Raw genomic sequence first — 25,311 nt, forward strand, 5'->3', positions numbered from 1 at the left:
CCTCCTGAAACGTGATTGGGCTGGTTTTGGGCTAGTTTTGAGTAGCAATTGGGCGGGTTTTGTTGTGAAATCCTGGCAACCCTGCCTCGCGCTTCGGTTGCTCAACAACAACAAAGTTGGAGAATCTAACGCAGCCAAAATAGAGATTTACTTTTAGAATGAAACTGGACGTTTCTGAATGGTTAGTGGATAAATTTATGTAGTTGCTGTGGAGTTGATTCAACTCATCCACTATCATGTGCCGTCATGTTAATCTTTTGTGCAAATCCAGCGTTGAATTGACCCTCGTTTGTGAAGCAGTCTGGCGTAAAATGACGGCATGTGAACAACACTCTACTACAACAACTCTTCCTCTTCTCTAAAGCAGCCCAACATGGCCTCACCCCCTTTGTTGCATGTTCTCAAGGGCGAGGTTTATGTAAATTTTAGGGTTAGTGATGTCACTAACCCAGGAAAAAGCTCGTTGTAGTCCCTACCAGCCATTTGTTGTAGTCCTTAAACAGAATTCTGTAATAGAAAATATCTCCCATTGCATTGAACTTTGAGTGTCGTAACTTTGCAGATGTTTTTATGCTCAAACAGCACACTAACTAAAGTTAAAAAAGTGAAATCATAATCAGCCACCCCTTTAATTTATTAATTTCTTTAAATAAAAATAAACCCACCCCCCAAAAAAGGTCCCCCCTAATGTTCAAGACATGGCTTCGGCCTTGTTACACACAGAAATACTGAAGAAATTAAGCACTTTTTGTAGCATCCACACAGCTATAGTTGAGCGTTTACATCTTTCCCTGAAGCTCTTGTGTTTGGCAGAAGGTCATGACCAGAGCTCAGCGCCGGAGCCGTGGAGCGTGACGTCTGCGCGGCCCAATGGAGGACGCCTGTACTGGAGTGAGCTCAAGTTCTTCTGTGTTTTTGTTCCTGCATGTCCGTCTGGCTGAAGGGTTTTGTGGCCGCTTGTCAGGCCTGGTTGAGTAATTAAAAAGGCAAGCGGAGGCTTTACTTCATTAAGGGTCCTAACCGGCACTCACCTCCATCTCTCTCGTTCTCGCTTGGTCTGTCACAAAAATTCCTGACATCATCCCTCTGAATTCCTCTTTGTGTCGTTGCTCGCGCTCAGACGCTGCAGATGATGCCTTAACTCCGGCTCTTTCGAGTCTGGTTTCTCCACGCTCATTCTCCATCTGCCCGGCATTCTCAGAGGCAGACATCATCACTCCCCAGTGTTCATCTTGTGTTGTTTGTTGGAGGTCGCTTACCCAGATGGAGAGATGTGAGAGACAGTAAATGCCAATTCCATTTTTTTTCACAAGTAGCATTTCTATCCATCCCTCCGTCTCCTCTTACTTTAGTTTTGTTGATCTGAAGTTTCTAGTTTAGATGAGGATTCATTGGCTTAAATGCACATTTATGTCTGTGAGTGTTTCTTTCTCCCTTTCCTTTTTCACACACTCAGAGATCTTGAGCAAACGCTGATCCTGTCCCTCTATTAGCAGATACTTTTTTTGTGTTGGTTTGTGTCTCTGAGGCGGTGAAGGTCTGTGTGGCCCGGGGCGTCTCGGCCGATGACCTGAGTTTGGCCTCAGCGCTAGGCCACATCACCTCCACTCACAACACGGCCTGAAGAGATGCTCCGCCGGGACAATGAGAGGCTGCATTCTTGATCCCCAGAAGGGAAGCAAGCTGAATGTCGGCAAGTGTGTGCTTTGTGTGTGAGAGAGAGTGTGTGGTGTGTGTGGGATGAATGCCACACATCTTGATCTGCTACACTGATGTGACTGCAGACAGACGGTTATGATTTGTCCTTCATTGTACGCATTCATTCTCAGACAATAAGGTCATTTGTGCCTAAAAATTTCAAAACAGTCAAATTTTCTCATTTGGAAAGGTCATTTGTTTCCAAATGGAGAATGGCAGCCGCTGACACACGGCAGATATTACGTAAATATTACTTATGATTGTAACTATTATATCTTAAAACAACAACAGCACAATCAATAATAGCTGAACTGTTTTAAAGTGAAGCTGAGAGATTTGGCAAACCATAATGTCATTTTGTTTATTACACCGTTTTTATACATTTAGAGTCTACTTATGACAACAAAATGCAACATCAATACTGAATTTCACCATATATTTGTTAAACAACCTGAATCAATAATTTTTATTAACTTTATTTTAATTTATTTAGAGTCATCTTGAAATAACTCAGCCCATTTACACCGATCAGGCATAACATTATGAGCACTGACAGGTGAAGTGAATAACACTGATTATCTCTTCATCACGGCACCTGTTAGTGGGTGGATATATTAGGCAGCAAGTGAACATTTTGTCCTCAAAGTTGATGTGTTAGAAGCAGGAAAAATGGGCAAGTGTAAGGATTTGAGTGAGTTTGACAAGTACCAAATTGTGATGGCTAGACGACTGGATCAGAACATCTCCAAAACTGCAGCTCTTGTGGGGTGTTCCCGGTCTGCAGTGGTCCATATCTATCAAAAGTGCTCCAAGGAAGGAACAGTGGTGAACCCGTGACAGGGTCATGGGCGGACAAGGTGGGGAGCGAAGGCTGGTCCGTGTGGTCCGATCCAACAGACGAGCTACTGTAGCTCAAATTGCTCAAGAAGTTAATGCTGGTTCTGATAGAAAGGTGTCTGAATACACAGTGCATCAGTTTGTTGCGTATGGAGCTGCATAGCTGCAGACCAGTCAGGGTGCCTCTTTCAGCAGGATAATGCTCCTGCCACAAAGCAAAAATGGTTCAGGAATGGTTTGAGGAGCACAACAATGAGTTTGAGGCATTGACTTGGCCTCCAAATTCCCCAGATCTCAATCCAATCGAGCATCTGTGGGATGTGCTGAACAAACAAGTCCGATCCATGGAGGCTCCACCTCACAACTTAAAGGATCTGCTGCTAACATCTTGGTCCAGATACCACAGCACACCTTCAGGGGTCTAGAGGAGTCCATGCCTCGACGGGTCAGGGCTGTTTTGGCAGTAAAAGTGGGACCAACACAATATTAGGAAGGTGGTCATAATGTTATGCCTGATCAGTGTATTCTAATATATATTAATGGGCATCGTAAATAATTAATAAACTGATTTGAAATTATACTACTGATATAAACATATTATTTGAATGGATTATCTTTTATAGGATCATTTGTAGCTTCTTCTTACAGCGGCTGGAATCATTAAAATTGTCATTTTGATGGCGGATTGTAATGAAGAAATCTCGGATTGCGGAGTGGCTAGAGTAAAATAGGGAATGCAACCAGGCCAGTGCATAAACTTCAATAAATTTCGGCAGGGTCTTTGAAAGGGGGCATATTATAAGTAACATTAAACTTCTTTTTGAGGTTAAAAGAACAATTCCTTTAGATGAAATTCGAATGGTATGAAAATTAGAGATTAGACTATACAGAAATTGAAATCTACAAATAACGCTAATACACACTAAATACACATAGGCACGCAATGTTGATGTTGTTAACATTGACAAATTTGAGAACAAAGCATAACAATTATAATAATATGCATGGTTTGACGTGATCCGAGCTAAGCGATCATTAGATTTAATCACCATTGGTAGTGCAATTTATTGTAAAACTTTTTTTTTTTCTCAAGTGGTCAGAACAAACGTAGCAGACATACTTGTTCAGATGACATTTTTCTTATTTTGGTCATACTTCCAAGGCGTATATCTGGTGTGTTGACTGACAGCCACACATACACCTCAAAACATTAGATTCATCCGCGCTGAAGAGCCGTTACGATGCATAACCCACGTAAAGAAGATGCTTCCGCAAATAACTGCAATTGCAGGTTTCAAACAGAGATGGCGACAAAGAGGCAAAACGTACAGACTGCAGCTCTAATGTCAAACATTTAAACAATATCACCTGTAATGAAACAAACAGTACAGGGTTAATATGTGACAAACCTGCTGGTGGATTTCAATGTTTTGAGTTTCAAAATACATTTGTTCATCAGCGATTGCTCTATTTTGGTCAGCTTGAGTTGATTTAACCTCAACTTTGTTAAGGTAAACAACATGTTTTCGGTTTCAATGAGACAATTTGGTCACATTTGCATAATGAACCTGTTGGATCTGAACACTTGAGGAATGCTGTTCAACCAGACACACTGTTTGAGGACAATAAGCTCAATAGAAAAGATCACTAATTAATTGTCATTAAAATGTGTGCAGATTTCATGTCATAATAATAGAGTTTGCATGCTACTGAAATTAATTACCGAGTCTGGAGTGTTCATTCACCCGATCTGTGTTAAGTGCTTCTGTCAAAGCGACAGTGACCTTCTTCACCCACAAATAACCAGCAAATTGAGGAAGAACAGCCTCATGATGTCAAATGACACCGTCTCTTAATTTATTTTGGCAGACCGATGGTTCTAGAGGGGACTTTGAGTTTGTTGTTGTCGATCGGTGGAAGACAGCGGAGTGTAAAGGTTTGCTCTCTCTCTCTCTGTAACACACACACAGCATTAGCACACCAACAGCGAGCTGCCTTTTTGAAAGGGCCCCTGTCTGCCTCTGATTTGGCTCCTGTGATGATAGTAACACATGCCCACACACTCCTGGCCCGGCTGTCTCTTGGTGCCCTCTGCGCCAGCCCCATTTTCAGATGCTTTGTCCTCTCTCAGCTGTTCCAGCCCGGTGCCCGTATTGTGCTGCCGGACTCATTACTGGCAGAGTGGCAGCCGAGCGCCGTGCTAATAGGGCCACAGTCGAGGGGACGGGAGGGGCGCCGGTGTGAATGAGGCACAAATACAGAAAGAGGCTGTTAAAAGAGACAGCGAGGAAGTATTATCATTGCCTTTATGGCCACACATTCTTGTTTTCTCACTCTCTTTGGATTTCAGCAGCATCAAGGTTTGATAGTTGTGGTCGTTACGCAGCGGGCAGGAGCCCAGTTGGCATCGCTGGCAGACATTTTTTAAGGTTGATGACAGGAGGGGATTTTGTGTCATTTTTGCCTCTATGAAAGGCACACACACACTTGTACATTTTTGTTCCTGGTTATTAGTTTCTGCATGCTTGAACAGAAGTTTAAATGTTTTCAGTGAGTGCACTGACATGCACAGCAATACACTTCAGACTATCAAACATCAGCTCATTTTATAAACTTGACAAAGCGTTTACATGAGATTCGAAATGACAGAGTTTTGAAACGGACATGCGCACAGCGGTGAAGTTGTTTGCATGCAGAGCGAAATCGGGTTTTGCCTTAAACTGTTTCCTTACTAAGAACACTGTTTACACGACCTTACATGTTGTTGGGTTATTAAGCATAATTGGTGTAAAATTTTACATGTGACTGAGGTAAAGAGTGATTTCTGCAGGAAACAGGCTATATTATTTACACCATCAATTGAGTAGAAATAAAACTCAGCTTTCAGTGATTACAACATGCTTTATTTTATATACTGGGAAATGGTACACTCTAAAAAAATGCTGGGTTAATAACAACCCAAGTTGGGTTGAAAATGGACAAACCCAGCGGTTGGGTTAAATGTTTGCCCAATGTGCTGAGCAGTTTTATTTAACTATGTTTAAAAATTACTATATTTTGAACCCAATAAATGAACCCAAAATAGGTTGGAAATTAAAAATAAGTCACATAATTACTAAAGGCAACAATAATAACATTTATTAAGAAGCAATTTAATAAATGTTTATTGTTTAATTATTATTCATTAAACTTATTAATACATTTAGCCTATTAATAAATGTTAATTTCCAACATACTTTGGGTTCATTTTAAGCAAGCAATACAGTCATTTTTAAACAATAGTTGAGTTAAATAAAACTACCCAGCTTGTTGAGCAAGCATTTAACCCAACTGCAGGGTTAAAACAACCCAATCGCTGGGTTTCTCCATTTTCAAACCAAGTTGGGTTGTTTTTAACCCAGGATTTTTTAGTGTGAACTTTTTAATAAATGTTAATTTCCAACATACTTTGGGTTCATTTTAAGCAAGCAATACAATATTTTTTAAACAATAACTGAGTTAAATAAAACTACCCAGCAGGTTGGTCAAACATTTAACCCAACTTCTGGGTTAAAACAACCAATTGCTGGGTGTGTGTGTGTTTATCAGGAGCAAGTACTTTGCAGGAAAAACTCTGGATGATAACAATATCCAGAAGTGAAAGACTGCTGTCATCATGAAGGTGATGGTCGTGTGTGATTGCACAACTAGCTCATTTCTAAATGGTTAAAATGATGTTATTAACATTCCCGTACATTTAGTTACACGACATGTCCATTCGACGGACGATGTTTTTGTCGTTTCAGGATTCCTCTCGTGCACCGAAGCCCCGGGCGCTCGTGCTCCTGGTTTCCGCGTGGAAACGGCCGCTCGTTCATCACGCGCGCGCGCGCTCGGCGGATCCAGGTGGGCCGCGGCACCGTCGAACCGTGGCCTCGTTAAAGAGCCATTATAATGAGGCCACAAAGAGGCGAGAAATAATTGCAAATAAAAGTACGTGATGCAGAAAATAAAAAAGGAAATTAAACAGATGCGCATGTTTTCAGGATCATTGCTTTTGTCCCTTTCATGTGTTCACTTAAACCGCTGACTGGCGAAAAATACGCAACATAATAAATTATAGTTTTCAACAGGAAAACAGTAGAAACACCATAATCATCACCACCAACTACCCTGGTCTAACAGCAACCTATATATAATTATAGGCCTATAAGTTTGATTTATTGAAGAAGAATCTTTCAAGCTGTAATATTATGACAATATGGAATATACTCATCTACAACTACGCTTATTATTATGGTACAAAACAAATAAATGAGGGAAAGACAACAGTGGACTTTGTCATGCTTTATTTAATTCAAAATAATTCTGTAGAAATTATTAATTTACATTTGAATAATATAATTAACAGTACAATAAAACGTAATCTCTGAAACTCAAAACTCGTTAAATCACAGAAATATAAGCATGATAAGATGGAAAAATAGAAGCGAGAATATAAACATTTTAAAACTAATGAATTCCCACACAGTTCAGCCCTAATAATCATGTGTAGAATATAAATGAATTTCATTTTAATAGGGGTACGTTTGCCTTCTCTACATTATTTACATATTGCCCCAAAACATTAAAAATGTTTTAATGGTTTGGACTGAATATGCTACTTCTGAATGTGATGTTTTTAAAATCCATTAGAAATACGGCAAATCATCTTAAAGTTAACGTGTTATTTCTATTTTGTTTGAATATCTTATAAATAACGGTCATCAGCTCGAATCCACCGTTGATAAAATGTCACGTGCTCGTCAAAACGATTTGCTCGTCTTATTGAAACACCACAACAAAGTCGCGATGTTTCTCGTGTTCTTTAGAATTATTATATGTTCAGTTGTGTGGATATATTTGTCCGTTTGGTAATATTCGTGAATCGTGTGCAAGTAAAGTGTTTCTGGCCATATGAAAACAGTATGAAATGTCTTTGGCTACAGAGAAATAAAAACACAAGCAACAGATGTTCTGACTGGTGGATAAAGATGTAAACGTGTGGTTGTAAATGGCCTTTAATCAGGCCGTGAACAAAGGACATAAATAGTTTTACAGGCAATAATAGGCATCGTCCATCAAATATGTTTTCTTCATACTCCTCGTGTCTTTCACTGGATTCTTCCGCTGTAAAAAAGAGAAAATCGTGTCCGTTCTTCTTCGGTACTAGAGATGGTCGTACGCCGCGGTGGAGGGAGGCGGCGCTCGCGCGGCGGAACTGTAGTAATACGGGGAACCTGCAGAGGGCGACAGTGATGTCATCAATATTACAGCGTATAGTGCAGAGTGAAGGTAGGAAGTAAGATATTGCTTGCTTTGTGTTTTTGAGACCGGTCAAAGATTATAAGATGTAGAAAGACGGTTCACTCCTTTTAGTTATGAATTGGAGAAACTGCAACTCGCAATATGGCGGAATACGTCCCGCGTTCTAAGTAAAAGCAAAGAATATACACCAACAAGAAGGGACACTTAATAGAACGTTCCATTGTAAGACCGGCGCCCAGCAGCAGCCCTGCGTTTCCGCCATTTTGGGATGAAAGCGAGTCGGCAGCCCACTAGTTTTTATGGCAATATCAGCTGCTTTGTTAAAACAAAACGTACATTAAAGCTGAAATCCAACCTGAATGATGACAACACAGAGTAAAATACTATCACTAGTGATCATCAAATCTTTTTAACAGTTTATTTTACACACTTTGTGTTTAAGTCTTCCACTTTTTTCACAAAACCTTTGCTCTCTAGAAACCCAGTCAGTTTAGGTTAAAATTCTTTAAAAGGCTTATAAACACTGAATTATTAGGCTACCAACATATGAAATTAAATTAAGGACATGCATCAGAAAAATTGGGAATGTTGGACAATAAATATATGAATATAACAGCTTGATTTTGCAAGTGTTGTCTAAAGTCCATTGAAGCAAAAGTGTCCAAAAGTGGGAATTATGTGATAACGGACACAGCAATGCATCATGTATTATAAGATCGTTATGTTTGTAGTGTGATCCATTAAAACGTACAATATAGGCTATTTCAATTCAGACCTAGTGATACTATTATTACTATTACTCCACAAGGTCTAAAATATATTGTTCGCTGCAAACATGATGATCTTAAATTTATTAATTATTAATTTACTATTAAGAAATGTGTAAAGTTGCATAAAATGGAAATACTCAATAGGCTAACTACGTTACTTCAGATGGAGGATTGGTTGGATTCCACAACTGGTAAAATAAAACATATATAAGACAATACAACATTTACTGTAGGATCCATACAATTATCCTACTGGTGACTTAATTTAAAAAACTGTTCTATTGCGCTTCTGATTTTCGTAAGATGTGAAGGATTCTATGGTCCAGTTAGTATTTTCAGCCCATAATGGCGGCCGCGCTACCGCAGCGCCATCTAGTGGCTGTTACTAAAAAAAATATCAAAGTGTCGCCTCTTGGGTTCTAAGCTCTTTGGTAAAAGAGCCAATCGCTGATTGATAAAGTCATTGCGTCATTGCAGCTGCCGTTAGAGGCTCGTGTTAAGTACTGCATATGTGTATTGTGTGAAAAAATAATTCCTTGAAAAAGAAATTTCCTTGAAAGGGACTTTGGTAGGAGGTAAGATATTTGTATTTTTGAGACTGGTAAAAGACTATAAGATATCTAAAGACGGTCACTCCTTTTAGTTATGAATTAGAGAAACTGCAACTCGCAATATGGCGGAATACGTCCCGCGTTCTAAGTAAAAGAGCCAATCGCTGATTGATAAAGTCATTGCGTCACTGCAGCTGCCGTTAGAGGCTCGTGTTTAGGACTGCACATGCGCATTGGCTCATCTAGCCTGAAAAATAAGCTTTTTAATGGTATTTGAGCATAAGAAACAATATTTATGGGACATGTCAGATTTTGTTGATGATTTGAAATATGTTATTTAATTGTGAGTTCGCCAAGCAGTTTTTGAAATTTCAGGATTCCCCTATTCAAATATATAGGACTTGGTCTTGGATGCCCGAAAGAGCTGCCCGGAGGCATTGTAAATATGGCCGCTGATTGAACAGACTTTCCTTGAAAGGGACTTTGGTAGGAGGTAAGATATTTGCTTGTTTTGTATTTTTGAAATGGTCTGCTCTATAATTCTATAGCTTGAGGGCTAACAGGCGTCTTATGACTGTGGCATTATTTATTTCCACAGAAAAGCTCAATAGCCTGAAGGCACAAAGTTACTGGCAGAGGGTAAACCTACTTCAGAGGACAATTTATGCAATAGTTGAAGGGCACGGCAGTCTCATTTGGGTGTATGCAGGTCGTTAGTGCATTTTTTCTTTACTAGACAACCATGTAGTCCTCATGAAACACAGTGTTGACTCTGCTGGACTCACCTAATATGCTGGAGTTGGTGAATCTCCAGGCGTCGCTGTAGGACGTGTACGGCGGGTGGCTGTAGGTCTGGCCCGTGTACTCTGGTCCTATAAGTGAATACACACCTGATTACAAACACATTAAACAAGACAACAGCCATGTCAGCCAGATCCTCAGTTTGAAACAGATCCTGTAAGTGTTGTGCGAGTCCGTTTGTGCTTTTGGCAGCTTGAGGTCTGGCACATCATTCACTCGGCGGTTAGAGGCGCTTGTAAACCATTAATCCCGCGGGCAGGTGGACGGCTGCTCACTGGTGCATACAGTCAGACTGCTTCAGCGTCTCTCCATCCCTCACTTCCTCCTTCAGCCTTTCATGCCTCCCTCTGCCATTCTTTTTTTTAACATTCCAATATCTAATTGGTAATTATGGGAGCCGGATTGAATCCCCCCCCTTCAGTGAGTAATTGTGTATGAACGCTTCCTCTCAGCGAGCCCACCAGAAAAATAATAAATCAGACCCTCTCATTTCGCGCTTGGCAGGGCAGACTTCAGATGAAAAAAAGAAAAGTGCATCACAGTCTCAGCAGAGCTTGTACCGCTCCTGCCGTTTGTTCCTTAATGGATATACTCTCTGTATATGCTTTCCATATAGATTGTGCACTCATTCATGGTTTGTCTCCACCTCAGTCTCCATCTCTCTGGTCTCTCTCGGACTCATAATCATGCTCCCCTCAGTGGGGCCCCTGGGTGGTCGGGAGCAGAGGGGCCGCTGCGGGCAGCAGGGCGGAACTCCTGCTCCATTCCCTCCAAAGCAAACCGGCTACTTATTAACCCACCCGTCCTTCTGTTAATCTCTAAACCGGCCTCCCGGCGTTCTCACGCGCTCCTCAAATTCATACCGTACCATGTTTATCACCGATAGTTTTCAGAGAAACTGCATTTATGAGTCCACTGTTTTAATCACAAAACTAGATCGTTACATTTCCCAAAGAGAATGCGAGTGGCGCTTGCCTGTGCGAAGCTGTTGCTAAGCATTTACATGTATTCATTTGGCAGATGTTTTTATCCAAATGAGGAACATCACAAGCCATTTGTCATAAGAGCCAGATTCATAGCATACAAGTTTAAAGACAAAGCTAGATTAGAGCACAAGCTAGAGCAGAGGTGAAATGCAGAAATAAATTTTTAAAGAATAGAAATCACAGTAAGTGCCTTTATGGTTGTGGATTAGTTGTGTCGTTGACTCTCATAGTGCTGGGTTGCGTCAGGAAGGCATCCGGCATAAACCTGTGCCAAAATCCAATGTGTGTTTGCGGATAATTCCAATGAAGCAGACCCTGCAAATGAGCGGCAGTAACGCTAGGATATATAGGTTTGCTTACTGGCTCATGCCTCAGAAGCATCGTTGAGACTAATCCTGTGTTTTTGGGCAGGTCAAATTTGCTTCACAGGCTTACTTTGTGATTTTTAAAGGGTTAGTTCACCCAAAATGAAAATTTTGTCATTAATTACTCACCCTCATGTCGTTCCACACTCGTAAGACCTTCGTTCAATCATTGGAAGACAAATTAAGATATTTTTGATGAAATCCGATAAGTATATGACTCGTCCATAGGCAGCAATATAATCACCACTTTCAAGGTCCAAAGAGGTACTAAAGATATTGGTAAAACAGTCGACGTGACTGCAGTGGTTCAACGTTAATTCTATGAAGCGACGAGAATACATTTGTGCACAAAAAATCATTATTGGCCGACACTGTTCACGTGACCAGCGTTACGCATGCGTGTGATGCTGAAGCAGGAGCCGGCCAATAATGAGTCGGCGTTCTGATATATAACCTGGAAGCGCTGGACGTAAGCAATGTATGAGAATGACACAGAAGAGAAGATATTGTTGAATAAAGTCATTATTTTTGTTTTGTTTCTGCGCACAAAAAGTATTCTCGGTGCTTCAAAAAATTAAGGTTGAGCCACTGCAGTCACGTCGACTGTTTTTCCGATGTCTTTAGTACCTTTCTGGACCTTGAAAGTGGTGATTATATTGTTGTCTATGGATGAGCCATATCCTTCTCGGATTTCATCAAAAATATCTTAATTTGTGTTCCGAAGACGAACGAAGGTCTTACGGGTGTGGAACGACATGAGGGCGAGTAATTAATGACAGAAGTTTCATTTTAACTAACCCTTTATTGCTGTCTGATCTGAACAAATCTGTTGTATTTCACACCACAAATATGTCCACTGTAAAAAGAATAAGGAGATTTCACTAGCAAAATTTTCTCAGAACAGCCAGTGATGGGTATGACCCTCACTTTAATTAAAGTCCCTCCTGTAGTCAATAATTGTAACCCTTAAAACTAATCTTTGATCACCAAAATTATATATTTAAATGTTTTTTTCCTGTGAAAAAAATTTCTTCATGCCTTAAAACAGCTTGAATGTAACTCTACACCCGTGCCTCATTTAGTATACATGGATCAATGAATATGCAAATTAGCCCCACCTCCACTACCTCATTCGGAGATCCACTCGGTCAACTTACTGAGGTAAACGCTGCACAATGGTATCACTTTTTACAAAGTCGGACACATAATGGTGATTAATATGATTAGCCTTTTGTTTGACTATGTTATCAAACAGCTAATAATGTGAATTTGCACATGGTTTGTATTAAAAACACCACATAGACATATAAACAACATTAAAAACTGATTTTCATGACAGGGGATCTTTAACAACTAGAAAGAAATCGATCTGTATAGTGACACAAGCATCACTATATGCAAAAGAATTCAAAAAGCTCCCTCACCTGCAACCATCCCGGTGATGGTGGACGAGGAGAAGCCCGTCTGAGCGGCCGACGGGATGTGCGGAGGATAACCGGGCAGCATGGAGCTCGCCACATCTCTCCCTGAAATGGTCAACAAATCCACTCATTGCTTTGTCTTGGATTACCAAAATACCGGACAGCTGGGCTATAACTGCGACGGTCATGTGCTAGGGATGCATGAAGCTTTACCTGCAATGAGGGGCGGGCTGCTGAACTGCCCGTGCACTGGGCCATGATGGGAAAATGAATTGAAGCCATGAGATAAATGAGTGGCATTGCTGCAACTGTTAGCGATGGACACTGATGACGGAGCCGAAATGGAAGAGAGCTCCAGGAAAGCTGAATTAGCGATGATGTTGGGGGAGGGGCTTGAGCTGTTCACCTCAGGTGACATTTCCTGTTTCAGACAGAGTGGGAGGGGCTGTAGAGCTTCTGGGGCGGAGCAACGGGTTGACAGACAGGTGGAAAAATTCATGTATGAATGTTAATCGATGTACAATGAAATGGATCACAGTAATCACAGACAGTGTAAGCACATATGCTAAATGATGACGCAAATTACAAATACAAAAAAATTTACAAAAAAATTTGAATTATGAGTTTGGGGAATGCAGGACTAAGCTAAATGAACAGTGTAATGTGTTGCTGGACATGACACTCTGGAAGTCTCTTCATACAGTAAATGGAAATATCGTTCTAAAGCAGAGAACAAATGACAAGGACGAATTAAAGTGTATTACGGTTATTACCTGCAACCACTGTGTATCCCTGATGTGCTGCCAGGTTTCGACTGATAGCTGAGCCACTTTTACCCTCATCCAAGCTGCCGTTGATGAGTGAGAGAGGATAGAGCGACTGCAGGAGAGAGAGGGATTTAGTAGTTGAGTGTCCGTGTGCACTGCATGAGTGTTTCCCCTGTTCTCCAGTATTGTAGTACCTGCTCTGTTTTCCCGGTCTGACTGAATGCGTCGGAGCTGTAGTGGTGCCGCTCAAAGCCGCAGTCCAGCTGCTGAGACGGAAAGTGCTCGGTCCTCAGTTGTTTCCGGGGTCCGCTGCCGCTGCCCTGAGAGTCCACGCTGTGCCGACAGCTCTCCTGATCGCCTGACATGTTCACAATCAAAGTGCATTCTTTATTTACTGATAATGCTCTCTTTTTAAGACATTTGAGTCACATATATACAGCAAATCCTGAAAACGATTCACCACAGATTCATTTAGTGACGGTCAAAGACTTTTTTACTCCTACTGTTTTTACTTTCAATGCATTTTCCCTAATCCAACCCTACCTGGAATTTTATTTAATGTTTAAAGATCGAAATTCTCCCTCAGGTAAACAGCAATATATGGAACATCAGAGCAGCATGATTCAGTATGTCATGCTTATTTAGTGTCTGGTCTGGAGATTCTTTCATCGTCTGAAACTGCATTAGGTTTTCCAAACTGGGTTGTGGGGATGTTGGATATCTCATGGATGGCCAGTCCATCACAGGGCCCACAGAAATTTGCACATTCATTTACACCTACACACCATTTAGTGTCTCCAGTTCACCTATTCTGTATGTCTCTGGATTGTGGGGGAAACTTGCACAAACACTGGGAGGACAGAAAGGCCTCAAACTGAAGACCTTCTTGCCCAGCGAGCATTACAGTACACTAATAATGCTGGACACTCACTGTCGTCGTGGCTTCTCTTGCCCTCGGCGCTGGTCTGTGGGATTCCCAGCAGGCCGCTGATGGAGTAGGTGGAGCCCAGAGAGTCCGACTGAGGAGATTCCGGAGGAGTGACGGCTGAACTGGGAACTGTGCAAAATCAAACAGACAGCATTATTACTTCATTACATTGACCGCAATGAACTGGAATACAAGATTATTGGGACTTATTAGTGGATATTCGTACTCAGTGTATGTCCAGGACTGAGGCCTTTACTGTCCAGAGGAAGGTTGAAAGGCTGTTGAACTTTTGTGCGAATAATCCTGTGAGAGAAGGAAACTGTGGGTTAGCAGAGTTTTGTACAAAGAAAATTAAGGACTCAATTTGAGGATTTTCCAGCACTGTTGACCTTTTGTCCCTGAGGTCCGAGTTTAGGTACCTGTTGATGGAACTGACGCTGGGCACAGTGTCACCGTCACAAACTCCCTCGGCCAGCAGTCGGTCTCTGATCTCCCACGCAAACATGGTCGGGTTCTGCCGCTTGTACTCGGCTATCTTCTCCACCACTTTAGGAGTTGCGACTTTCGGCTTTGAGCCTCCAATGACTCCTGGTTTAATGCTGCCTGTCTCATAGTACCTGAAAAAGAAATGACCATTAAAACAAAACTCAAATGTACCTGCTGATAGAGAGTTTAATTTACTGCTGTCACCGCATCCTTCGGTCTACTCACTTATTCTTCATTTATTTCTGCTAGATTTGATCTACTCAGTCTGTGTCGTATATTGTATTAAGGTGCTTTTCCACTGCAGGAACTTTCCCAGGAACTAGGGACTTTGAGGTGTTTTGACTGTAGGAACCAGGGTCTAAATGAAGTTCTGGGTAAAAATTTCCCCCTCAGAAAGTCCCTGCTCATAAGGTGGTACTTTTTCAAAGTTCAGGAACTTTCGGGGGTGAGACTTGGGCACTGAACATGCTGATTGTTTGAGTTCACGCAGCATTTTGATTGGTTGACTCCACACAGAATTTTATTTCAACCACCTTTTTCAAAAATCTGTAGCGGTGGGTGCCGCTATTCGAATCAACAGTGGAGTTTAAAAAATACGACCGGTGGACCAATGATGAGGTTCAGGCTTTATTAAGTTTATATGCAGAGAACGAAATCCAGCGGGACTGGACTACTCTTCACAGTACTTTAGACTGCGATGTAATGTAGACAGCAACAGGTATGGAGGAAAATATTCCTGGGACAAATTTGTCCGGGTGGAAAAGCAGCTTTATTGTATATTGTGTGTAATGTTATATCATGAGTACTTGATATGGCACATTTACTTTAGGACAAACCAGCACCAATTTCTTGCAAGTGCAACTTGGCCAATATATGTAATCTTTACAAAATAAAATGTCAGATATGCTGAAACTGCCTGTGCCTGATGACACTAGGGCATCTAGACAACAAATAAAAACAACTGAAAATAAAAAAAAATGACTAATATAGCATTTGCTGCAGATTCATTCACATTCAGTATGTTTGACAGTGGAGCACAGGACACTCAACAAAGAAAAAAATAGAATAAAACCATCCCATCATTGTTAATTTTGTCAAGTGTGTGTTCCTGGACTCTTTACCTGCCCAGTATCTTGCTGACGCAGCCGTGGCTGACCCTCAGCTGCCGTGAGATGTCGCAGGGTCGCACACCCTGGTGCGCCATGTCCACAATCCTCTGCCGGATGACTTCCGGGAGCGGCCGACCGTTCACAAACATGCCACCTAGTTGATTAAGACCCCCATGACCTGGGGGTTAAAGGACATGAACGCACATAAACATCACGCCAACCGAACACTGGCTCTGTGAGATTACATTTCATTTGTCTCATAGCAAAAAGAGATGGTTACAGGTTTCTCTTGGTAATTGCCAAATCATATTAACACTCTTCTGAAAGCTTTGCATGAACAGTATCCAGAATAAAACTTTTCCAGGTTCCTTTTCACTCTGCAATTACATATCACCTACTACACTACAATGTCTACAGCAATTCCAATGTTTTCTCAGCTTCTCAGGATTGTTTTTTTTCCACACATCCCTCTCTCAAAGCAACAAATGAACCTACAGGTACTGTATATTGACAGCTTCTGGTCTAGACCGCTCTGTGCAGGTTTTCTGGGAAAGGTCCCAGATCCGGATCTCATGACATACAGAAGCACAATCTGCATGATGGAGAATATTCGGATTTACTGAGTAACTCTTAACTTTGCTCAGATATGAAAGTAGTCATAATAATACATGCACTAATAATACCTACTGCTATTATTCATTTTAGCCATGAACATTTTTTGTTAAATAATCTACACAAAGAAAATTAAAACTATAAAACATTTAAAAGTTTCGCAGAGGGAAAGAATATTATTTGAATGAAATTCATTGTACTGGGTTGTACGTGAACAAATGCAAAAATGACTTAATATTTAAATAGGCCTATTATATGATGTTCATAAGAAAACTTGTTCAGTAATAAGTAAACATTATTACTATTTTTGTTGTTTTTTTAGTGTCTGGAAAATTGATTTAATAAAAAAAACAGCAGATTTTAATTCTTGTTCTTTTTTCGTGTTTTTGTCATGCGCCCTTTTGTGACGAAATTTGTCGGCGCTCGTGTTTCATGCTGCGCTGCACCAGTGACTCTCAGAAGAGCCTCACTTTTAATTTAACCCATTCAGTCTCTTCTTCCCCTTTTGCTCTTTTGCAGCTTTCATTTCCACATCAAACGGCGCTATTAACGGTGTTAGCGGAGTGTGTCAAACTCTCCTCGCCAAGAGTCAGCAAGCGACAGGATATTAAAGCAGAGAAACCCCAGGAGAATACAGACACACACACACACACACAAAGATTCTAATGCTGTACAAATTTAAGGTGGTTCGTTATACGTTCATTTTTCAGCAGCAAAGGGTTACAGTAAAACATAGTTTTGTTTCATGGATTTTAATAGTTTATGATAATGTTATAGGGTTGGGATATTTTTGTATTTATTAATTTATTAAAAGAGATTTTAACCAGACTTATTTTGGATCATGGCCTGAACTTCAAAAAATTAAACGCATTTCTTACAAAATGATGTTAGCCTAACTAAATATTTAAAATTTACAAAAGCGATTTTTACTTGTTATGCTTTAGATAATCTATTTTGGCCTGACATTATGGAACTTAATTTAAATTTCATACAATTAGCTAGCCTACTGATTTATTTCAGTACGCAATAAGAGGAAAAGAAAAAAAAAAAGTCAAAAGTCCAACAAATTTAGACAATAATAATCGTATTTCGATGAACGAATGAGAACAGAAATCATTTAAATTGTAGGCCTAAATTACTTCAAATAGATATGGAAACGTGTACAAAAAGAGAAACGGTAAAGTAAAAATGAGACCGAAAAACCTTGCTAAGTGCTATAGCAAGAAAGTGCTATACGTGCTGTTGTGTAAAGTCATTTAAAACATATTATATAGCCTAGTAGGTTACGTGAAAGCAATCCCTTAAAACGAAATATTAGCGCTAAAGAAAAACATATATTTTCATGTAAAAAAGACAACAGCGGGAAAGCGGTTTTCACGACCAAACACAAAAAACCGAACGATTTCTCTCTCCATCGCCGCACTAATAAAGTCAGGAAAAATATGGGCCTTTTGCGAATGTCAATATCAACCACTAGTGTTCAAATATCTATTACTAGAATATCGACAAAACTCAATGTATTATAACGCTCTTTTGAACGCGGTGGTTTCTGGAACGGGTTTACTCAATTGTTGAACCGATTTAAGCCATTAACCCTCTAAACGAAAAGTCAATATCTGTGCGAGTAAAGACTTTATGTCCAACTCCTCTCGAGATTGCTGGTTCTTCTGCAATTCAATCGAAAGATAAACTAGGCCTATTTAAAAACAAATATCAAACTCAGATGAATTACACTTAAGAATTTAAGGATTTGTTATACGTGAGTTATAAGACCTCATTTTGTTTTTTGTTATTCCTCACATGAGTTCGTCACACGCACAACCAGAAATTTTCCTATAATATTAGTTCTTGACACATAACTTCCTATAATAAAATGCCAAACCACTACTGTCAATTTATGGACATTTAGATTTTCTAGATTGTTCTAACATTACACAGTATTTGTAAAATAAACAAGCAAAATAAAATAGGAAGGTTTGTCTGATATTCGCTGAATAGTTTCTTGAACACAATGATGAACATGGATGCCTAAATAAATGCGGCACTTGTTCTTCAATTTTAGACATTTCATGTGATCTACAGATAGCGGTATATAGATTTCAAAATAACTAGTTTATTATTTTTACCTCGCCCAGTTGTGTTGGACATTTCTCAGAGAAGTCTTGGTCTCTTGATGTCCTGGTTAAATGTCCAAGTGTCCCCTCTCACTTAATTTGCTGTGTTTTAGTCCATATGAGGTCTTGCGTGAAAATATTCCTTTTATTCCCTGCAAAAGGACATTTTATGGTGAACCTGACAGTTACGGCTATTGTTATATTTATTATTTAATATTTATTAATGACTATTTGCATAACACAGACTCTCATCTTCGATACTTAAGCACTCTGTGTTTAGTCGAAGAGTTATTGACGTCAAGCTCCTCGTTTTTTAAAGATTTGGCTTGTTCTATTTCGCGTTATAGGCCTACTGTAGATTATATGAGGCACTATAGTTATTGGCTGAAGAATCTGCAGGTATCAGTAAGTTTACAGCTGCCGACCCCAAAAAAATCCACATTACATCAATGCGCAAAAAAATTAATATAATAGTGCATGTTTTACCTTTTGGAGAAGAAACGCTTGAAAATATCCGACGGCTTTTATCCAACGCCACAGTGTCAGTAATAATGGCACATATTCTGTTTGTCTGATCAGAGGTGTGGATTAGAGTTTCTCCAGAATAACGGAGCCGTAAGAGCGGCTGACGGGCCCGGCGGAGGTTTTATCCGGCGGCTCTCAGGCGCTCAGGACGCGCTTCGACCATTGGACGACGGATTTAGGGGCGGCTCGTATAGGGTGACGTTTCCACCGGGGTGTCGCCCAGACCAAACTGTACGGATGGATGATTCTGGGGGTTCGACCGCTTCCAGAACACAACAAAACACCGAGCGATACGTCAACGTTTACGGAAATATTTGTCAAGGATCGGGCTTGTTTTCATTCACCCCCTCAGTGATTAGATGTGAGATGTGACGCGCCTCCTGGGGCGATGTGAACGCGCTCATCGTTCACACACAATTGGACTCATGATTTGCTATAATCTGCTGTTATATCGTGACAAATACCTGATCCCTCACTTGATGGATACCAGCACTTTACAATGGTTTACCTCAGCGAAGGCGACTACTACTACGACTAATAATAATAATAACAATGACGACGGCTGAATATTATCATTTAATTTTATTATTATTAGGCTTTTAATGACTGAATTATCAATGCATTTAATTATATTATTATTAATAATAATACTCTAATAATAATGGACTTCAGATTAGAATGGGCTCTATAATCGCTCGCGGTGAAAAGTCCTGAGCTTTAAAATGTCCGGCATTAAATGACAAGTTTTTCTCGCTCTTTTATTGGACTGTTTTGACACTTGAGAGCTGCTCCTCACGAATAAACTAACTCTCAGCAGGGTAACTGGATTCCCGAGCATCTTCACACAGTTTATGTTGTTCTCACAACTTTAAAACAAACAGAACAACCCAAATTACTCATTTATGACGCCCCGTTGTTTGGCCTTTGCCATATGGCGCGTGGCAGTGCAGAAGGGAGCAAATATTTTATTAGCGCATTTTGAACGGGCTAAACGTGAATGAGTGTTAATATAATGCTTTGTTCTTCCATTAGACTCATTACATGGCTGTGGCCTCAGTAAGTTTTTTCTAGCAAATAATTAAACCACATTAAAAGGCTTGAAAGAAAATAAGACAGGTCAAAAGCACTCCATATTCTTATCTTGTTATTCCTCTGAAGGCTCTTTCATTTTATTCATTCGTATTCATGCCTTGCGTCGTGTAAATACAGCGAGTGCAGAACAAAGTACTTGTGTTTTCAGATAAATACAGAGCAAAGAGAATCACAGCGTAAATGGAAGCCGAAAATTCCTTTCTTAAGCGCAAAAAAAAAAAAGAGCGAATGAAGAACAAACGCCCGAGGAGAGGGCAGAGAACTGGAGAAAGACAGAGAACCAGAGGTTACCGAAAGTTTAACATGGGATTAAAACCCATGAGCGATAGTTATCTGCCTTTTAATAATGTAAAATATGTTAGTAGGCTACTAAATTAATGATGCATTAAACGCCCAAAAGTGGTTAGTTATTTCTTTAATTGAGTAACTAAATGAGAAATGATTTGAAACCAAGCAAAGAAAAGCACAATTCTCTGAAGTGTTTTTCATCTGTTTTTGTGTATGTGTGTGTGCTCAATGCATACGGGTTTATGTTGGGTGGCATATTCCATAAATACATACAATTTGAAATGATTTTAAGACACTTAATACAACCCTTAAAATAGCCTATACTCATTACAGTGTAACTGTCGGCACAGCTAGCCTATATGTGACCCTGGACCACAAAACCAGTCATAAGGGTCAGTTTTTGGAAATTGATATTTATACATCATCTGAAACCTGAATAAATAAGCTTTCCATTGATGTATGGTTTGTTAGGATGGAACAATATTTGGCCGTGATACAACTATTGAACCATGAAAATCTGGAATCTGAGGGTGCAAAAAATCAAAATATTGAGAAAATCGCCTTTAAAATTGTCCAAATGAAGTCCAATGCATATTCACTCACAAATATAAATGTTTGATAGCCTATATTTACGGTAGGAAATGTACAAAATATCTTCATGAAACATGATCTTTACTTAATATCCTAACTGGCATAAAAGAAAAATCGATCATTTTGACCTATACAGTGTATTGTTGGCTATTGCTACAAATATAACCGTGCAACTTATGAGTGGTTTTGTAGTCCAGGGTCACATATGTAATTAAATATTTGACAGGGACAGAGCAATGATCTTCATTCACATTCTGCATTGGTTTACATATCTCGACGTTTATGTTTATGTTTAATGGACAGATATGCCACGAAACCGTCTGCGATAATGCTTAAAGGTAAGTTGAAATGGCTATTAGAAAGGTAAGTTTATGGTTTACTGGGAGAAAGTTTCTGTGAAACTTGATAAACGCAGTAACACTGGAAATATCGACAATCAAAGAATAATGTATGAGCACATAAAGATTATAAAAATAACCGATGTGTTCAAACACTTGCAAACACAAAAGTGTAGCATCTTGTTTTTAATCATAGGCTATATGAAATTAGCTGCTATAGGCTAAATGAGTTTCCTCTCTCTCTTTTATTCATTCCCACGGCGATCAAGATAAAGTCAGCGGTTCGGGTGTGTCCGAATGGAAATCAGAGGGCAAAGGTTCATGTTGTTGCATCTTTCAAGTCCAAACGATCAGAAGAGACACAATGCGCTGTTGTCATCTTTACCTCATTACAACTGATCAAGGAATGCAGGTGACCGCGGGTTCAGGTGAACTATTGTTTTAATTCAGCAAGTCCTTCTTGTAATGATTTAAACACTTTAAAAAAATATACGTTAACCCAATCCGAACAATAAAAGGTCTGCTTTTGGATGATATGTTGCATTGCAACCCGATCTCACGGCAATTCGTACGTATTTTGGTGCACGGCTAATTCATACGAATTCGAACTCACACTGACCACAAAGTCCACTATGTCATATAAATATTTATTAGTATTTATTATTATCTACCGGTTTTTAGAGAAATATTCAGAAATATAACGTACAAACCAGCGATGTTTGCCAGATTTAAAAACTTTCTTAAGCATTTTGGATGAATCTTTTTTATCATCTGCAAGGGAAACTGCCAGCAATGACTGCAAATTCTGTAATTTGTAATGGTTTAAAATACGGGTTTTAAAAGAGCATCAAAAAGCTATGCAGTTTCAGGATAAAAGTAAGGATTCAATGCGTGAAACTGTCGCGAACTGAGCTTGCGATGAACTGAGCAGTCCTTTAATTTGTAGAACATAATAATTTGCTCATAAAAGCGGAAGAAACGCCCCAAACATGATTCCATTAGTTTTTCGTAAATATTGTTTTATTATAATATTGTGTTGTTGTTCTACACCATTTTCGTCCTGCTTAAAGCTCCAGTTAACAGCTCACGTTGAGGTGAAAGTTAAAATGTTTCATCCATACATGATCCACGCCTCTCATTTCCCTACAAAAAGTTTTTAGTTTATATTTAATTATCAATCTGTTTGTGACACTGTAATTTCTCTTTACAGTGGACCATATGCATTTGACGCAGGCACCGATTCTCTCCTGATTGAGGCCTTTCTTCTTTTCTCTTTCCCTTCTTTAACCATCTGTTTTCCCCTCCCTCTGTTCTCTGCTCATCCCTGCCTTCCTGGTGTTTTGTGCGCAGTCGCCCCCCTCCATCTCTGTCTGCTGGTCCAGCCCTCAGCATTGTTCCATCTCTGTCTCCCGTTTCCGCTTCGGCCTGTGCCCTCTGACCCCAAACCCTGTTCCCATCTCCCCCGTTTCCAGGACCTGCTCCTTCTTTTATTGGTCGCTCGCCCCTGAAAGTTTGGGGGCCTAATAACTGTTTTAGAGAAGCCTGTGACAAAACCTCAGCATGCCGGCCATTGTACGTGCCACAATAATGCGAAGGCATTAAAAGCCCATTAGGAAGAGGATTGAGCGCCACCCGTCGCATGGCAAAGAGAGCAGCCCTTGGTCAGGGTTAGAGGTGTCCAGGTTTATAGAGGTTACGAAAGAAGTTAAATCGTTTGAGTGTAGAAACATACTGTTTTTGACTCTTCCAAGTAGAGTGTCACTTCTAAGAGAAACTCACTGTCCATTAACATGGAAATAGTTCTGAAAAGTATAAAAAGTATGTTTTATATTGTGATTACAGGGACACTTAAAGGGTTATTTCACCCAAAAATGAAAATTCTGTTTTTAATTACTCACCCTCATGTCGTTCCACACATGTAAGACCTTCGTTCATCTTCAGAACACAAATTAAGATATATTTGATGAAATCCAAGAGCTTTCTGTCTCGTCCATAGGCAGCAATATAATCAACACTTTCAAGGTCCAGAAAGGTACTAAAGACATTGTTAAAACAGTCAACGTGACTGCAGTGGTTCAACCTTAATGTTATGAAGCATTGAGAATACTTTCTGTGCACAAAAACAAAACAAAAATAATGACTTTTATTCAACAATATCTTCTCTTCTGTGTCATTCTCATACGTTGTTTACATCCAGCGCTTCCAGGTTCTATGTCAGAACGCCGACTCATTATTGGCCGGCTCCTGCGTCAGCATCACACGCATGCGTCGTGCTGATCAAGTGATCAGCTTTGGCCAATAATTCCCAGAATTCGGACGTAAACACAGAAGCCTTCACTGTGCATACTGCATCAGCTGAGTATGGATACTGAGAGGGAAGAGAAGAGATTGTTCAATAAAGTCGTTATTTTTGTTTTGTTTTTGTGCACAAAAAGTATTCTTGTCACTTCATAACATTAAGGTTGAACCACTGCAGTCACGTCGACTATTTTAATGATGTCTTTAGTACCTTTCTGGACCTTGAAAGTGTTGATTATATTGCTGCCTATGGACGAGTCAGATAGCTCTCGGATTTCATCAAAAACATCTTAATTTGTGTTCCTAAGGTTTTACGGGTGTGGAACGACATGAAAGCGAGTAATTAATGACAGAATTTTCATTTTTGGGTGAAATAACCCTTTAATATTAAGCAATATTACTGATCTTCCTTGAATGCTTCCTAACATGAGCATATATTTACGAGATATTTTAACATAAGTTTTTCTGAAAATGGAAAGAGCTCTGAAAAGTAATATTAGAGCATCTAAAAGCATGTCCTCATAGATCAAAGATCAAAGATATTCTTATTTATTACTGAGGGACTCTTAATGGCTAAACAGGCTTTTAAGGTCAAGCTGTAAAAGGTGGAAATGTGTGAATGACCCAAGCGATGTGGTTCACTGTAACTGCACCAGTGAAAAGGTTTTTGTTGAATAGAGAACATAAACATACTAACACTGTAAATAATAGAAAGCAATAAATGGGAACGAATCTGTTTGCAGCTTAACTGACAGGAAAATAAACTCTGATGAAGATGGCGGCACTATATTCAATCACCGTAAAAAATTAAAAGTAGAACAACCCTGAACTTTAGTTTGGAGAGTTTAAACAAGCACTTCATGCTTGAACATTCTGGCTGATAAAATCCTCGTCACATATGAGTTTACGGTGAAAAGCGAAGGCTTTCTCTCAGCTTCAGTCAAATATATTTATCACCTCAATGCAGTAAAACTGAGCTGCGCTTTATATTCCAATTAGCAGTCGATGCATTTCAGAGTCGTTAAGTTATAACAGGGGAGTTTTCCCCCGTCACATGAGCGTCTGCAGGAGATTTACTGGCGGGAAACCCTGTGGAGAAATCCACTGAGCTTTACAAACACTCTTGTGTAAATTCAGCGCAATTAGGCCTTTATAGTCCCGTAACTCTCCATCAAATGCTTGTCAGTGTGTTGTTTGTTGAGGACAAGAGAGAAAATTGGATCGCTGACCTTGGTTGAGCCCTGTGATTATATAAACCCTCATTCGGAGCTCCTCGAGATTGTCTGCAGGTCAATGCATGACGGGTGGGTTACAAGAACCGATGGAGCGACGGCACTAACACTTTTGGGTTTTGCTCGTCTCTTCAAAAAGTCTTTGGCATTTCTAACATGTGGATATGTGGTTACCTCCTCAGATGATGAAGATCAGGCTTTATTCAAGTGACACAA

At 39.9% G+C, this 25,311-nt stretch overlaps 1 protein-coding gene across 3 annotated transcripts; it reads right to left on the minus strand.

Moving 5' to 3' along the window:
- Window positions 1-6,835: 6,835 nt before the first annotated feature.
- On the minus strand, window positions 6,836-19,577 carry pax8 (paired box 8). Of its 3 annotated transcripts, XM_048189844.1 has the most exons (12): window positions 19,218-19,576; window positions 18,744-18,883; window positions 16,018-16,183; window positions 14,830-15,027; window positions 14,637-14,713; window positions 14,414-14,539; window positions 13,677-13,840; window positions 13,489-13,594; window positions 12,929-13,171; window positions 12,719-12,820; window positions 9,928-10,014; window positions 6,836-7,793 (listed from the first exon to the last, which is right to left on the minus strand). In XM_048189844.1, exons 2-12 carry the CDS (start codon window positions 18,763-18,765, stop codon window positions 7,723-7,725), a joined length of 1,362 nt encoding a protein of 453 aa, XP_048045801.1. In that variant the 5' UTR covers window positions 18,766-18,883; window positions 19,218-19,576; the 3' UTR covers window positions 6,836-7,722. The 3 variants fall into 3 exon arrangements, with proteins under 3 accessions (XP_048045801.1, XP_048045803.1, XP_048045802.1); XM_048189846.1 differs by lacking the exon at window positions 12,929-13,171 and having other exon boundaries at window positions 19,218-19,577; XM_048189845.1 differs by lacking the exon at window positions 18,744-18,883 and having other exon boundaries at window positions 19,218-19,574.
- Between the last annotated feature and the right edge of the window lie 5,734 nt (window positions 19,578-25,311).

Source organism: Megalobrama amblycephala, linkage group LG4 (genome assembly GCF_018812025.1).
Source record: "Megalobrama amblycephala isolate DHTTF-2021 linkage group LG4, ASM1881202v1, whole genome shotgun sequence".
NCBI lineage: Eukaryota > Metazoa > Chordata > Actinopteri > Cypriniformes > Xenocyprididae > Megalobrama > Megalobrama amblycephala.

What these genes read in the sequence shown, in the direction of transcription:
- pax8 (XM_048189844.1), bottom strand. Translation starts at nt 18,765, where the DNA reads ATGTCCAACACAACTGGGCGAG. An exon ending in CAGTCCTGGACATACACTGA is followed by an intron (nt 14,540 to 14,636) that starts GTACGAATATCC and finishes GATTTTGCACAG; the next exon opens with TTCCCAGTTCAGCCGTCACT. An exon ending in CATCACCGGGATGGTTGCAG is followed by an intron (nt 10,015 to 12,718) that starts GTGAGGGAGCTT and finishes ATTCACTTATAG; the next exon opens with GACCAGAGTACACGGGCCAG.